The sequence below is a fragment of the Teleopsis dalmanni genome, chromosome 1, assembly GCF_002237135.1.
Source record: "Teleopsis dalmanni isolate 2A chromosome 1, ASM223713v2, whole genome shotgun sequence".
NCBI classification, from domain to species: domain Eukaryota; kingdom Metazoa; phylum Arthropoda; class Insecta; order Diptera; family Diopsidae; genus Teleopsis; species Teleopsis dalmanni.
In genome coordinates this window covers 8,235,740-8,252,038 of record NC_051846.1, presented here as the reverse complement: position 1 = coordinate 8,252,038, position 16,299 = coordinate 8,235,740, and the positions used below count along the sequence as shown (strand labels likewise).

The 16,299-nt window shown below is 29.5% G+C and overlaps 1 protein-coding gene across 2 annotated transcripts; it reads right to left on the bottom strand.

Annotated features, from left to right (window-relative positions):
* Nucleotides 1-5,399: 5,399 nt before the first annotated feature.
* Nucleotides 5,400-14,013, bottom strand: LOC119668143. Of its 2 annotated transcripts, XM_038077549.1 has the most exons (6): nt 13,978-14,013; nt 11,815-12,405; nt 10,649-10,765; nt 10,002-10,040; nt 6,989-9,596; nt 5,400-6,882 (listed from the first exon to the last, which is right to left on the bottom strand). In XM_038077549.1, exons 2-6 carry the CDS (start codon nt 12,241-12,243, stop codon nt 6,338-6,340), a joined length of 3,738 nt encoding a protein of 1,245 aa, XP_037933477.1. In that variant the 5' UTR covers nt 12,244-12,405; nt 13,978-14,013; the 3' UTR covers nt 5,400-6,337. The 2 variants fall into 2 exon arrangements, with proteins under 2 accessions (XP_037933477.1, XP_037933478.1); XM_038077550.1 differs by lacking the exon at nt 10,002-10,040.
* Nucleotides 14,014-16,299: the final 2,286 nt, after the last annotated feature.

The window sequence follows — 16,299 nt, the reverse complement described above, 5'->3', positions numbered from 1 at the left end:
TATTACTATATATAAAAAAATGTTGTTTCCCTTTTATATTTGTATTTGTATTTTAATTTTAATTTTTAATTCCTAATTTTATTTTACACAATATAAAAAATGTGTAAAAAGTCTGCTATTAGTAAAAAAATTTTGCATTAATAATATATATGTATATAAGAGTATATATATACAATTTTTATGCTTAAATGTATGTATATATAAATGTAAGATAGTATATATATGCTTGTTGTTGGTGTTTTGCCTTACAAAAGTTAGTAGAATGCTTTTAGTCTATGTACGTTTGCATTTCTTTTTTTATAAGATATAATTTCTATGTATATGACTTAAAAATTATTTATATATATATATATATATGTATATATTTTAATTTTGCTTACTTTCTAATCAGCCTCATAAATAAGCTTAAAGTTTAGAAGTTTTAAAGTTTCTTGCTGATTTCATTTGCTTATATTAAATTATATAAAAAATTTTAGTTACAAAAGAAAATTTAATTATTAATAAAAAAATGTATATTTAGAGTATAGAAAATTTGATTATTAAGAAATATGTATATATGTAGATAATCAAGCTTTTGTTTTCAAAAAAAAAATATCATAAAAAAATTAAAATAATAATTTAAAATAATTTATTCTTTTATTTGCGACCAAAACTATTATATAATAATATATTAACGAGCTAATAGGTTACTCAAATAGAAATAAAAAAACTATAATTTATTATTTATATTTAAAAAACAATTTATATTTTATGTCTTCGATAGTTATCTTCAGGGAAACTCTGAACATCAACTCAGTTTCCCTAAAAGATAGTCGAAATATCGGAAAAATATTTAAAAAGAATATAAATTGCTTTTTAAATATAAATAATAAATTACAGTTTTTTTAAATTTATATTTAAATGATCAATTAGCCCGCTAATAAATTTTTAAATAATAATTTAATTTAAATTAGTGACAAGAGCCGGTAACTCTTTGATCAATAAATAATTTTATCTCATAAAAATAAATATTTAACAAAATATTAAAAATTAAATTTAATATAAACATTAATGTAATTTTTTATATTAAATATTAATTATTAGAATTAATTATAATTATAATTAAAATAGAATTATACAATTTATTTATTTAATTTAATATAAGCAAATTTTACTCTCAGCATTTTTTCATATATTTTGCATTTTTTCATATTTATTTTCACTTACTTACTGCATTAGCTTAGAATATATATTAGATAAATGACTTAAATCTAATGCTTTATGAATGAATACTAAATCTAGACGTTAGATTACTAGTTGATGTATTAAAAAATAAAAAAAATTTCTAATAATTTTTCCAAAACGTTACCTGCTTTATTTGGCCACTGTTTGTTAACAATTAAAATATTTTGTATAAATATTTTTTAATATTTTTTAATATTTTTGCTTTGTATAAGTAATTCGTCGTATATGTTTCGTTTCCAAAAGTATTTTTAACTATTTTTAACTATTTTCTATTATTTTCTGATTTGATTGCTTTAATTTGTTTATATGATATTAAATTCAGTTATTTTTATTTTATTTTTAAAAACAGTTTGTAGTAATTTTGATTATCGCTTTCTCGGTATTATTAGGTATTAAGTTTTCGTTTTAAATATTTTTATATATGCAAACGGAATCATAAATTTAAATATATGAGTTTAAAAAATTTCAATTAGTAATTAAATGATAAAAAAATTAATATATACCAAATAATAAATTAATATAAAAAATTTATAAATAAATTAAATTAAAAGCTGTTAAAACCTTTTGAAGTCATAAATGTGTGTCCCAAACACAATTGTGCGATTTGTCGTTGTGGTCTGTGTTGCAACTACAATTTCAGACATATAATCGGTTGACTCCGAATTCAGTCCAATATATTGAACAACTGTTGCGACAAAATGCAGTTCAATAAGTTAAACAATTTTTGTCGCAGACAATTTTTATTTTTGCCATGCGTCGTCAACTAAGCCTTAGAACTCAACTGTTGCGTCGAAATGTTGTTGAAGACAATTGTGCGATTTGTCGTTGTGGTCTGTGTTGCAACTACAATTTCAGGCATATTGTCGGTTGACTCCGAATTCAGTCCAACATATTGAACAACTGTTGCGACAAAATGCAGTTCAACATATTGAACAATTTTTGTCGCAGGCAATTTTTACTTCGTCATGCGTCGTCAACTAAACCTTACAACTCAACTGTTGCGACGAAATGTTGTTGAAGACATTTGGAATGTCGCCCGTGCCTAGTGCATCATAAACACAAAAATTCATATTAACGAAATTAATGCCATGCATTTCTTCTGTTGCAACCACATGAAATCAACATTTGTAAACAATTTTTGTTGCATGCATTTTACTCAGTTTGATTCGAACTCGCTTCGCTTTAGGCTCACATTGAGTGAAATATCATTGAGTGACATTGTTGTACTCATTCACATTTTGTGATTTAGTGCATTGTAAATTTTTTAATAATTTTAATTTTAATAAATTTTGTGTTTTATACAAAATTATTAATATTTAAAAGACATTTAGTTTACATAAAATGCCAATGTTCTCATTGTTGAGCTTGCATAAAGAATTTTTGTCGCATGAATCTGACATAAGTCCTTTTTACTTTAAGTTTACTTTGAGTGAAATGTCAGTATTGTTTTTGTTATTATGCAATTATTTAGTACGTCCAGAGTAAGAGTATTAGAAAAATATTTTACTCTTTGAGCGATACTTATTCTACATGGAAATACCAGCACAATCTTGTGTATCAAAAATTGTGTAAAGAACTTTAATCGCTGATAACTGGCTTAAGCGCTAGTAGGTTTTAGTTAATATTAAATAAAATTTGTTAAATAAATTAATTAAAAATGTTAGAAATTTCATAATTGTTTTTTTAGTGAAATTATTATGCATGAACTACCAAAACAATCATTCTTAACTTGAGTTCAATATTTTTGTCGCACGGGCTATAAACAATTTTTATTGTGGGCAACTAACTCAAACCCTCGTAGCGTTTGGTTCAAATTGATTGAAATGACACTACTATTTTTATTAATATTTAATACGTTAAGTATATACTGTTAAAATTATTTATTTTGCAAAATTCATTCTGTATGAACTATCAAAACACACTCATTGCTGAGTCTAATGTCCTTGTCGCAGGCAACTGACTCAAGTACTTCTTGTTCATTCTTTGATTTGAGTTATTGAATGAAGTCCCACATATGGTTCAAATATACTCCATTGAGTTTGAGTATTTCTAATTTTAAGTATAAAATTAGTTAACTCCTGATGCACTACAATTTGTTGCACAATTAGGCGTAAGACACTTAAATTTATATAGTCACTATTTGTATGATATATTAGTGCAATGAATGCTTACAATTAAAAATACTTGTACAAATATTCCTTTATCATTGTCAGAGGAGTTTTCGTAATGTAAGTTAAAGTAACCTAAAACTGAGAAGTCTATAGGTGGAAAGGGCTATATTTTATAGCCTATGTATAATATGTAATCTCATAAAGCACTTCTAAGCCTTATTAAGCTGGAATTTAGAGTTAGCTAACCTAACTCGAATAGGTCAGGATATGAAGATCCGAAGTATTGATACGAAGAGCAACATTTATAATCAGAAACAACCCATTTTGCCCATTTTAATATTCTTAATAAGCGGTTGGTAGAACAAAAATAATTTTAAAAATTGGGAATGTGAGTATGTGCTACTCATGAGCACTTTAATAGCACTTTACTGATAATTTTCAGCACTATTTTTCTTACTTTTGTGCTTTCAATTAATTATTACATGTAAAGGTCTTATGCATTCCATTTCTTGAGATATGGATGCAGTTTCTCTACTCATGAGGAAGCTACTTTTTTAATTGTAAAGTAAGATAAAAATATATTATGCTTTTAAGTAATGGTATATAGAATTCATTGCAGTTTATACAACAAAAAAAAATAAATATAAATTATTTAGCCTTTTTCTTAAAGTAAAGTAGGCTTTTAAGTGATAATATATAGGGTCTGTTGTATTGTTCTTAATATAGAATTGAGAGACAAAAATTAGAAACATAAGAAATAGTTGTTTATGGTTAAATTAGCTCATTTTTAAGATAAAATCGAGATATATCGGGATATATGCCTCTTATAAGGAGCTGCTAGAAAGTTGGTATTAGTGGAAGAATTATAAGAAAAAGGAATCTGAAAAATAATTGTTAATGATTGAACTAATATGTTTGTCGGTAAGTAGTTTAAGGAGATATTAAACTTTTAAGTGATAATATATTGAATTTAACTTATTTTCAATTAAAATAAAAAACTTGTAATATAAGTTATATAATGAAAAAAAATCAATTTAAAAAAATCAGCAATAAACCATTTCAAAAAAAATATAATAAAATAAAAAAAAAATGGAAAAAAATTTTTAAACTAAAAATGAACTCAAAATAAAATAAAAACCAAAATTATTTTTTTTTTTTATAAAAAGATTTGTTTTTTAATTGTATTTTGTTTGGTATTAAATTCTAAAAAACATGTTTCCATTCACTGATTCTTTCACTAATTATAATTATTGCTTTGAAAAATAATATTTTTTGTATTTTTTTTTTGCTTTAATTATTTTCTTAATAAAATCTGCATTTGCATATATATAGTATTTTGTTGAACTTTTTATTTTATAGTATAGATTTATATATGTATTTTGTTTGCTATTCAATTTTAATTGTTTTTAATACAAAAGTGTACAAATAGAAACAGGTCAAAAGCACCGAACTTCAGCTAAGATTTTGTTTTTGTATCTAAAACTACGCTACAACTACATACAAATTACACTAGTCATACAGTACAATAATTATTTAAACTAATTTAATTAAATTTATTTTAATTATAATTTGCAATTGCAATAATTTTTTTCAATTATCATTACGTATTCATTACTCATTATGTAGTAATTAATAATTTATTTTAATTTTACAATTAAGCAGTAGGTAAAAAATATGTTTTACAATATGCATAACTTTAAATATTGTATATATTAATTAATATACTAATTAATTAATATGCTTAAATAATTACATATAAATATAAAAGTAGCATAAAATCGTTTATAACTTTAATATTTAAATATTTACAAGTTGATATAAATATTTTCTTATTTTATATTTATTAAATATATTAAATTTATTTATTTATTGTTGGTTTTTGCTTTAGGAATTTTGTTTAAAAATTTATTTGTATTTGTTTTTAAATTTCTTCTTTTATGTTTTTTTTTGTTTGTTTAAACTGTTCAAGAAATCAAAAGAAAAGTGAAAAAATTTTACCAAAAAACTGTTTGAAAAAATTATAAAAATTATTTGAAATAATTTTTTTAAATTATTTACAAGCCTTTTAAGTATTTAGCTGTTGTTTAGTTATCAATTATTTAAATTTTATTTAGCAAACGAAACCAAACTTGCTTCTCTCGTATGTTGCAATCAAAGTTTTTGCTGTGTTTAGTTTGTTAAAATAATTAAGTTTAAAATTAAATTTAAATTAAGGCAACTATTATTTTTTATAATATTTTAAAGTTCAATTTTCAATCAATTTTCTCACAGTTTCTTATCGTTTCTAATCGTTTCTCTTAGTTTCTCATATATGTATATATAATATTAACATCTTCATTTGCGTATATGTAGTTCAAAATTAAACGTAATTAAATGCACTTTCATAAACTTAGCTCATAATTAATTTAAGTTAAAAACTACATTTAGCTCACTTAAAATATAAAAAGATTTAATTAAGCGTCCACGTTTAAAACGCGCGGTACAAAATTTACAAACAACTGTAAAGATATAAAAATTTTAACAATAAATTTTTAAGACTTCTTATCAAAAATAAACAATTCAGTTAATTTAATTGGCTGCCAATTTTGAGATCGTTTCAAAAGAAATGAAGTGTATAAATTTTGTCATTTTCACCAATTGAATACAAATTTGTTGCTGTTTTTTGAGAATTTTTATTTAAATTTAAATTTAGTAATACTTTTCATTATTATACTAGGCTTTTGTGCTTAAGAAAAAACATAATTAAACTTCACAATTCCACTCAACTTTTGAGTGCACTCATTTTCACACTCAACTCAGCACTCAGCACTCGGCACTCGGCACTCAGCACTCAGCAGTTCAACATAACCATAACATAACCATAAATAAATAAATTTACTTTTAAAATATTGCACTTGTTTAAACGGCAAAAGCTTCTAAGGAAAATACGAGTACTCAACTTATTCCAATAGCTATAAAACAATAACATCCTCCCACTCGATGATCTCAACCAATGCCTCGTCCTATGTGCACTCAATGATCATTGGCTGATTCGACTCAATCACTGAAGGACGATTCTCGGCCGCTGAATGCGCGTGCGCAACACTCATATATTGCTCATTGCCGGCTGCATTATTGCTGACCACATTGCCGCCGTTGTGCAGATGCAATTGTTGTTTGGCTGTTTTGAGTGTTTGTTGTTGCAGCAGGTGATGTTGCTGCTGCTGCTGCTGTTGCTGCTGCTGATGATGATGTTGATGCTGCATTTGATTTGTAGTCGTCAGTAGCATAGTTGCTGCGTTTGGCGGTGGCAAATGCGCTATATGTTGCTGTAGCATAGCAGCATGTTGCGGCGGTTGTGGTTGCTGTTGTTGTTGTGCGTGTGGCATATGAGCGTGTGCTTGTTGTTGCTGTTGCTGGTGGTGATGTTGTTGCAATGAGCCCTGTTGTTGCAGAGACATAAGACGAGGTGGCGAATGATGTCCACCCATATGTCGTAAATGTGGGTGCAATTGCTGTTGCATTTGTTCAAAAGCCTCTCGGGAGTCTGGTTCTGGTAAGTCTTTATCTATTAAAGAATAAAGAATAATTAAATGAAAAAAAATTAAAAATTTATTAACAAAAAATTATTATTTATTTATAATTTTTATAATAAAATATCAATTCAAACCTACCCAGACATTCGGATGTGGCTGCAGCAGCCATCGCTAGCTCTTCTTCCAGATTATTCGGTTTGCAACTTGTCGTTTTCCAGTGTGTGCGCAAACCAGAAGCACTGATGTACTTTTTATCGCAACCCTGACATACGTAAGGTCGATCGTTTGTATGCAGCCTCTTATGCAATTTCAAGTGCACGAACTGCGTAAACTTCTGTGGGCAGAGATCGCAGGCGTACGGCTTCTGTCCGCTGTGCAATCGTAAATGCGTTTTTAGGTTGGACGTTGAGGAGAAGCGTTTCTTGCAGATGTCGCATTGATGTGGCTTCTCGCCTGTATGCACCAAGTGGTGTTTCTGCAAATGTGCCAACTGCGTGAAGCTCTTAGTACACACATTGCACTTGAATGGGCGTTCACCGGAATGTGTGCGTAAATGCACTTTTAAATTGCTTAGCTGTCCGAATGTCTTGCAGCAAACATTGCATTCATAGTGCATTTTGCCATCCTTCTTCTTAAGTGGATACGGCAGTGAACGATAGCCACGTGAACCCAATGAGTTGGGACTTAATGGACTTCCACTACGTGGACATGAATTACCATCCGGACTGAGACTGCTCGGTGGTGATATGCGTAGCGGTGATAAACGCTGCAGTGGTGCCAGCGGTTGCATCAATGGATGATTAAGCATTTGTGTGCTGCTCTGCAATAAATGCAAATTAGGCATGGAACCGCTTGATGTGCTGGACTGACGATCAAATGGTGAGTGTGCGCTGTGTGGCGGTGAATGGAACGTAGAGGTGGGTGCATGTAAACCGTGTACTGTGCCACCATTCGTACTGCCGTTGGAGTACGGCGAGTATGTGGAATAGGGTGGTGTTTGTTGTCCATCATTGACGTAAGTGGCATGCGCTGGAGCTGGTGAGAATATGACGTGATGTTGGCTATGCGGAGGTGGTGAACATGTTTCTTTAATGCGTGTCGTTGCGACAATCACCTCGGTTTCATGAGCATCATTGATTTGGTCATGTGCTTGCGGTAGATTCGAACTTGAGTCCGGACTTACTGCATTGACATAGCGTTGTGATTTTTTGTATGAATAAGCCATTTCAGTCGGTGATGTTGGTGGTGGTGTTGCGGAATTTACCTGGCGGCAAGCGGCAGCTGCAACAGCAGCAGCTTCCAAGCGATGCTGACCGGTCAGTATTGTTTCAAGTATGCTTGAGGAAGGGGGTGAAAAGCGTATGTAGGGTGATGCAGTTTGTCCTTGTGTTGGCGGTGGTGAAGTTGATTCAGCTTCGTAGTACGGCTTGTTTAGTGGCATAATGGTACGTGTTGGATGCGCAGCACTGTGCTCTAGCACAATGACAGTACTCGAAGCTTGTTGCGTCAAGCCATGTGTGGTCGATGCTGGCTCATGTTCTTGTGCCATTGGCTCATCATTCATTATGGACGTAGTGCAAGGGATTGTTGTTTCAGTCGCACCTAAAAGATCATCCTCACTTGATGTGGCGTTGGCCGTTTCAGTTGGTGATTCATTTAGGTTAGTGTTGGCGTGGCACGCCTCAGTCTTGATGCTGCATTTGCTATTTTTGAACTCGTATTTAAGCGGCATTTTAACCTTAAATTTGCGATATTCATTTTTGTCGCAGTCGGCGACGGCAGCTGCAGCGGTTACTGCCACGCCACTGTTGTTTGCAACAATGTTAGTTTGTTTCTGTGGGTGAGTTATAACAGTCTCTTTGGGTGCTATTGCCTTCTTAGAACAGTCCAACACGTAATTGTGTTCGCTTTCGCTATCACTGGAATCTTCTGGTGGAGTCAAGTTGTCCTCGTGGTACTCATTACTATGATAGCCTTCATCGGAACGCACTGAACGTACGCTGCCATCGTTTGGCGTTAATTGGTGTTCATACTGCGTGTCCTTCACATCTTTCGAGCCACAATCGCTACTGGCTGGAGAACGATCACGTACAATAACTGAAGTCGACTCTTGCAAGACATTATGCAGGGTTTGATGGTGAGGAATTTGGTGCGGGACTTGATGCGTGTGTAAACGTTGCTGCTGACTATGCAGTATATGCGGATGCATATGTTGCTGCTGTGTTAGTTGTTGGCTACTGGTATTTGCTGATACTGTGTTGGGAATGGGCGGGGAAGGACTGGGTGTGATTGAAGGTCTATTTGAATTACTTGAAGCTGCTGTTGGTACAGGCGGTGGTAAACGTAGACCCATAACATACGTAATATGGTTGTAGGCCACCTCATGTGGAATTTCTGGTGCAGGCATGGCATATGGTGAAGTGGAGGGTTTCTTGTGGCATAACATATCCTCTTCAGTCATGTCTTCATCTTCGTCTTCTTCTGCTGAATGCTTGCAGGCGCCAAATATAGTGCGCTCCGGATCAACATCATAGCCAAGCCGCCTAGCAAAATCCTTGCAGTACCAGACCATCAGCTCTTCGTTGGGTCTAATGTCCCGTGTTGTATAGAAGTAGATATTCTCCTGATGTTGACACGCAACCAAATTCATGACGGATAGACTATATGCGGAGGCTACGTAACGCATCCAGTTAGACTGTGCACGATCCGAACCATCCAAGTAGTAAAAATCATCATCCTTGAAGATCTGTGGGGAGAAAGAGAAGAGAAAGAAAAGAAATGGGATCGGGGTTAGTTAGGAATATCATATTAAGCAGTGGGCCAGTGCGGACAGACAAAGTGCTATCTGCAACTGGTCGTTTGGAAAATTTTGAAAAATTCTACTATTTTTTGTGCTTTTTCCAAACAGAAAAATAAAATCAAAATACACAACAATAAATAGAACAACAAAGAGAATTTAGAAACAGAATAGTTTACACACACAAACACACATAAAAGCAAAACATATTTACAAATTAGTAGTAGGATTAGTAGTAGTAGAAGAGCAGTAGTAGTAGTATTAGTAGTAATAAGGAAAAATTAAAAAATTAAGATAGAGGGAAAGCGCAAAGCGTAATAGTAGCAAAGTAGTTAAAAAGCGTAAAAATAGTACCTTAATGTTCCCGTAGGTAATGTGGCGTGTTCCCTGCACCTGATTGATTGATTGGTTTTGGTTTGATTTGATTTGGTTTTTCGAATTTAGTAGATTTTTGTATTAGATTTTTTTTGGGGTTAAACACATGAAACAAAACGGAAAAACGGTTTGGTTTTTGGTTAGTTAATTAAAAATTTAAATAGATTTTTTTTGTTTAATTTTTGGTATGATTTCGTTAAAATGATGGATGGATAATGGCATGAGTGGTTAGGCTGGCGGATGGCTAGTTGGCTATTTTTAAGTAAGCTTAACAAATTATAAGCAAAAGCGGCTTTTACCGATTTTGTGCCTTATTTATACACATACGTATATATGTATATACATATATATCATTAGATGTAGTACCATATGCGTATAAATAAGTATAGATTTAAGTGATTCATATATATTTTCTAAAAATTAATGGAAAATTATTTAAAATTATTCACAAAATGATATGTCATATAAAAATATAAATACCAATGCTTTATGTCATGATTAATTAAAAATTATTTATTAATTATATGCTTAATTGATTGACTGATTGGCTTGACTTTTCTTATGAGTTAAAATGATATTGAGTTTGAGTGAAATTATTTCAAAACGACTAGGATTGTTATGCTTACCCGCCAGAAGTATCTTGCTTTATTCTTATCGTTGGGATATTGTGGAGTTGGAACACCTTCAAATGGACCAAAACGTGTGCCGCGTGGTATAACACCGATGCTCCAAACTCCTTCAGTCTGTAAAAATAATTAAAGTAAAATTTAATTTTATTCAATGGTTGTGATGCATTAATAATGAATATATATGTGAAATTACTGTTTTTTGACTCATTTTGGGTGGAGTTAGCTCTTCAAGTCTACCCATGGCTAAGTGCTTGAAAACATAATGCATTAATAATGAATATATATATTTAGACATATTTATTTCAGCGATATTTGGTTATATTTCAGGAGTCGTATTGCATTAATTAAAATTTATATATAATATAAATATATATTTATATACTTTTAAAATTAATTAAGGGAGGTGTTCCATAATCTTCTTTATTAATATTATATATCAGTGTTATATACCCGAATATGCAATTTAAGTTTCTAAATCTCCTTATCACCAATCCAACTGACTTCGTGCTAAACATATTTTTAATACTAAACCTCATAAGTAAAACCTCATAAGACTTCGACAACTGTGGGCAGCTCCACATACTACATCATAATTTAATAAAAAACTATAGATAATTATAATCTTACATATCTTACTTAGAAAAAGCAAAAAGTGTTCACACAAATTTTATTAAAATTTTTAACCAATTAAAACGCATAACCCCAGAGAAATCTGATGTCTTAAAGCGGGCACTACTCCTGAGAATGTCTTGAGAATGGAAAGACCCTGGTATTAAAGGAATGGTCATGGAATAGTGCCCTTTTTGCCTTCAACAGAATTGTCCCAGTATCAAAGGAATAGTGATAGAATAGTCTGTCTTAAAGAAGTACTGATTTTATAACAGAATACAGAATAGATCTGGAACCAAAGAAAAAGTCTATCCTAATATAGTGGCTGCTCTTAAAGTATATTCAGATATACATTAATTGAATATAAAAGTGTATATACTGAGAACAGTATGATTCTTTTTAAAGTGTAGTCTTCCATATTTCTATTATAGGGGTACCAAGGGAATAACTATGTATGTCGAATCATTAATCTTTAAAGACAAATAATGAAAATCAATCTTTATCCTTAGAGACACCAGATATACTACATGAATAAGTATTTCCTAAATCCTTACCTTAACATTTGGCGTTGAAAAAACCATTGATGGCTTCAAAGTTAAACTACGTGGCAGCGTTTTATCTGCCCTATTCGGTGTGCCGCGCTCGCACTGCACATCTGGAACTATATAGACGGCCAGCCGTTGAAAATCTTGCTCTCTCATACGTGTCACATCGTAGTCCCGACTACCATCCGGTGAAGGACTACGTGCATTATTTGGCGGGCTCATAGCTCTTGTCACACCTACAGCTGCCGCCGCTGCCGCTGCTGCTGCCGTTGTTGTTGTTTGTATTGTTGTTGTACCTGTTGTTATATTTGTTGTTATTGTATGTGTATTAACTGTGGATAATGTGTTATTGCTGCTGGTGGTATTATGTTGGTTCATTTTGCTGGTGGTATTGGATGATTGTTGCAAATGTAGATTATGTTGCTGATGGATGTTCATTTTGATTTATTAAAATTAAAAATTTCTTTGTATGGCTATTTTTTAATTAAAGCAATTTTAGAAGTTTCAATTGTGGTATGTATCTTTGCCTGTTGAAATCTGCCTCTAGTTTTTAGGGATACAGGAAACTCAGTTGCGCAAGATATAATTGAATTATTGATTCTGTAAAAATAGAAAAGAAATTGTTAATTAGTTTTTGTTTATATGTCAAGCAAATATTGATTTATAATAAAAACAAGCAAAAACTAATTTCACTTTTACACAAATTTTCTTTACTCGATTTTATTTCAAAACAAAGGTCAAGTGTGAAGGTCTTCAGCTGCTATTAAAATGCAATTTTATTTTAAACGACTATACACATATATATATATATGTATATATGTGTATATATGCGATAAAGATATTTAACCTTAAACTTGAAAGCGAAAATAATTGCAAATGTTCTGTTTAAATGTCAAATGAAATAAGCACATAATTGCATTAAACACAAGTTGGTTACATTATTTTGCCCCTTTTTCGAGAACGCCCCCCATCTTCAACTATCTACGTCAATTCTTATGCAAATTATAGATAATTTTTTTTTTTTTTATTTGAACTGCACTTTGGTTGCTTTTCTATATGTGTTTGTGTTTCATGTGTTGCATTTTCCATATGCACTGTGATGACATTTCAATCGTTGCACTCTTTACTATAATACCACAAAAAAAAAATAAAAATAAAAATAAAAATAAAAATGAATTCACTTTTACTTTAGATACTTTTTTTGCAAAAAGTCTGGTAAATTTTGCCGACTCAACGATAACGTGCTGAGTGAAAAATTATCTCCGTGCATTTCTAATATTGAGTGAAATATATCAACTGTGGATATATATCGCTATACACCTCAACACATATATATTTGTATAAATCTTTTGCAAATAGTAGAGGGAGAATATTTTCTTTTATCTTTTCTATATATATTTAAGAACTTTTTAGTATTTTTATAACGCATGAATGAAGCTGAGTGTTTCATTGTCTTAAAGTAACAAAATTCAAGAAATATTCTATGAAGTATAATGCTTGCTTATTCTCATACACCACCCTGCTACCCCTTTTTCTACCACTGAGTATTAGTTAATTTGAAAAATAAATTAAATAAAATAAAATAATTTATGCTCAATGCTTAACACTAGGCCGCACATGATTTATATATTAATGTTAGCCACTCTCAATGCTTTGCTTTGCTTGAGCATATTTTGCATCTACCGCAAAATGTTTGAGTGGAAATATTGAGTCACTCGTGCTCGAATGAAAAAAGTTTCAATGGCGTCGCTTTTGTCGCTTTCGTTGCGTTCCTCGTGCATATCGTTGGGTTCTTTCTAAATGTTGTGCTGCTTGACTTATTCGTTAGTCCTCGTCCGTGTCGTTGGTGTTGGAAAATTTTCCCAGTGTATCGTTTTTGCCTATTTTGCAGTTCAAGATTGCGGCCTTAATGGAGGTTACGTTCATGGATGCGGCATTTGCTGTTTGCAAATGAAGCGAGCGGGTTAAGGTGAAGTGTGTGAATGAGACAGCTGCCATTATTGTTTTGAAGACAGTAAGAAAATGCAATATTGATTGTATTTGAAAAATAGTTATGGAACCCGGTTTATGTTGATACACAAACGAAAACTATAAATAAACTACAATTCTCGTGTAGTTTTCACATAAAAATAAAAATTTCATTTACTTAATTAATTAAGGTTTATAGCTTACCAGTTAAGCTTATTATGGTTTTTGTTTATTAAAATGTTTAAAAAATATTTTATTTGAATTTATTTCAATTTATTTGAATTTATTTGAATTTTAAAATCTTCTTGTGAGTTTTTTCTTATAAAATGTAATTTTTTTTCACTTTTAATTATTTAGAAATCATTTAATTCACTTTTATGGGAATGTTAATTTGATTTGTTTTTCTTTTTGTAAGTAGAATATTTTTCATTCATTTCACTTTTGCTTTCAATTTTCAGCATTAATTGTTTTTAAGTATCAAACGAATATATTTGAATGTTTGCAGTTCAAAGTATAATTTTTACTAATTTTATATGTGCACGTCATTAAAAGTGTGAAAATATATTTCAATTCCAATTATTGCAATAATTTTTTTAACAAAATATTTGTGCGCAAGGGTCGCCTGCATAATTTTCAGTTAATTTTTTCAATACATTTTTTTCTGTTGTGTTTCTAAATAAATCTAAAAAATTAATATTTTATAAATTTTACTAAAATTTTGATTTAAACTTTTACATTCATGCATATATTTTCATTTTCATTATTGCTTTTCAATATTTTTCTTTTTTTGTGTTGCTTTGCATTTCTATTTTCCTATTTTTTGTACTTAAGACTTTCTATTAAAAAGTTTTTGTTTAAAATAATTTTTTATGCGCTCGCACCCTTTCGGCTGCATTCTAAAGTGCACTGTGCCCACTACTGAACTACCGCACACAGAACTTTTTCCACAATTCCACAGTAAGAAAGCATTTTCGAGCGCTTTTCCCATATATACAATATACAATATAGAATACGTATATATTTCAGAAATATTTTGTCATTATTTGCATTTCATTTAATTTCGTTTTAATTTTATTTTATTTAGATTTTGCGAGTACAAGTTTGTGTGTGCATATGCGGAAATTCTAATAGTTCAGCCCAAATTTTGTATCCCACTACTGACCCATTTACTAAACTCATACGAATGCAACGACTGTAGTCGTGTTGTATGCAAAAATGACTCTTTTGTCATTCGTATGAGTGCACCAACACATAACACTCAAATTGAGTGCTTTTCTTAGGGTTGCAAATTTGTTGGAATTGCAGTGCACATTAGCAAAATGCAGAAACAAAGTGTGTGTGAGAGAGAGAGTGAGAGAGTATATGTGTAATGAGTAATAGCGTGCAATAAAAGCTCTTAAAAGCTACTTTTCTATTGTTGCATTCTTTTATTGTTGAGCATTTATGGTTGGTATAGACAATCCTCAATTGATTGTGGAAGGACCGAACCATCAGTCTTGGTTGGTCTATTATTTCTGCTTCTGTGTGAACATGTATTTATACTTTTCACTTAGCACAATTAAAGATATATGATGAATTTTTCAATTAATTTAAATATAATTTACATATATTTCGATTATTCTAACATATGGTATTATCTGAATGGTAATTCAGAAATCATTAGTTTTGAAATTTGAGTCAACTTTTTTTATTTTCTGCTTCTTAAATGGTAGTACTCAATAGTTGTTGATTCTTAAATGTAATTTTATATTTTGCATATAATTTAAATTTCATACTATACTTTTTATTTTTGACAAATTATAAAAATTTTTATACAAATTATTTTTTTATAATAAATATCGTATTATTTTAAAGGCAGAGGAGCTCACGACCTTTTAAAATAAAATTTATGGAAATTTATTAGATAAAAGTTATTTAAATATATATAAACAAATTAAGGAAATAAATTAATGAATGGTTATTTAATTAACTTTGATTTTATTTTAATTAAAAATTAATATTTATTTTATTTTTTTCATTTGATTTTAATTTATTAAATTTTATTTTATATTTTATTATTATTACAACTTCATCTTATTTTGTAATAATTCAAAATTTTTTATTATTTTTCATTTCAATGTATTTAATTCTATTTCATATTGTTTTAATTTATTTTATTTTATTTAATTTTATTTTATTTTATTTTATTTTATTTTATTTTATTTTATTTTATTTTATTTTATTTTATTTTATTTTATTTTATTTTATTTTGTATTTTATTTTATTTTATTTTATTTTATTTTATTTTATTTTATTTTATTTTATTTTATTTTATTTTATTTTATTTTATTTTATTTTATATTATTTAATTTAATTTTATTTATATTTTATTTATATTTTATTTTATTTTATTTTATTTATTTTATTTTATTTTATTTTATTTTATTTTATTTTATTTTATTTTATTTTATTTTATTTTATTTTATTTTATTTTATTTTATTTTATTTTATTTTAGTTTACTTTATCGAATTTTATTTTATTTTTGT

Coding starts and splice junctions, on each gene's coding strand:
- LOC119668143 (XM_038077549.1), bottom strand. CDS start 12,243: ATGAACATCCATCAGCAACATAATCTACATTTGCAACAATCATCCAAT. Junction 9,597..10,001: donor TTACCTACGGGAACATTAAG/GTACTATTTTTA, acceptor TTCTCCCCACAG/ATCTTCAAGGATGATGATTT. Junction 6,883..6,988: donor AGCCACATCCGAATGTCTGG/GTAGGTTTGAAT, acceptor ATTCTTTAATAG/ATAAAGACTTACCAGAACCA.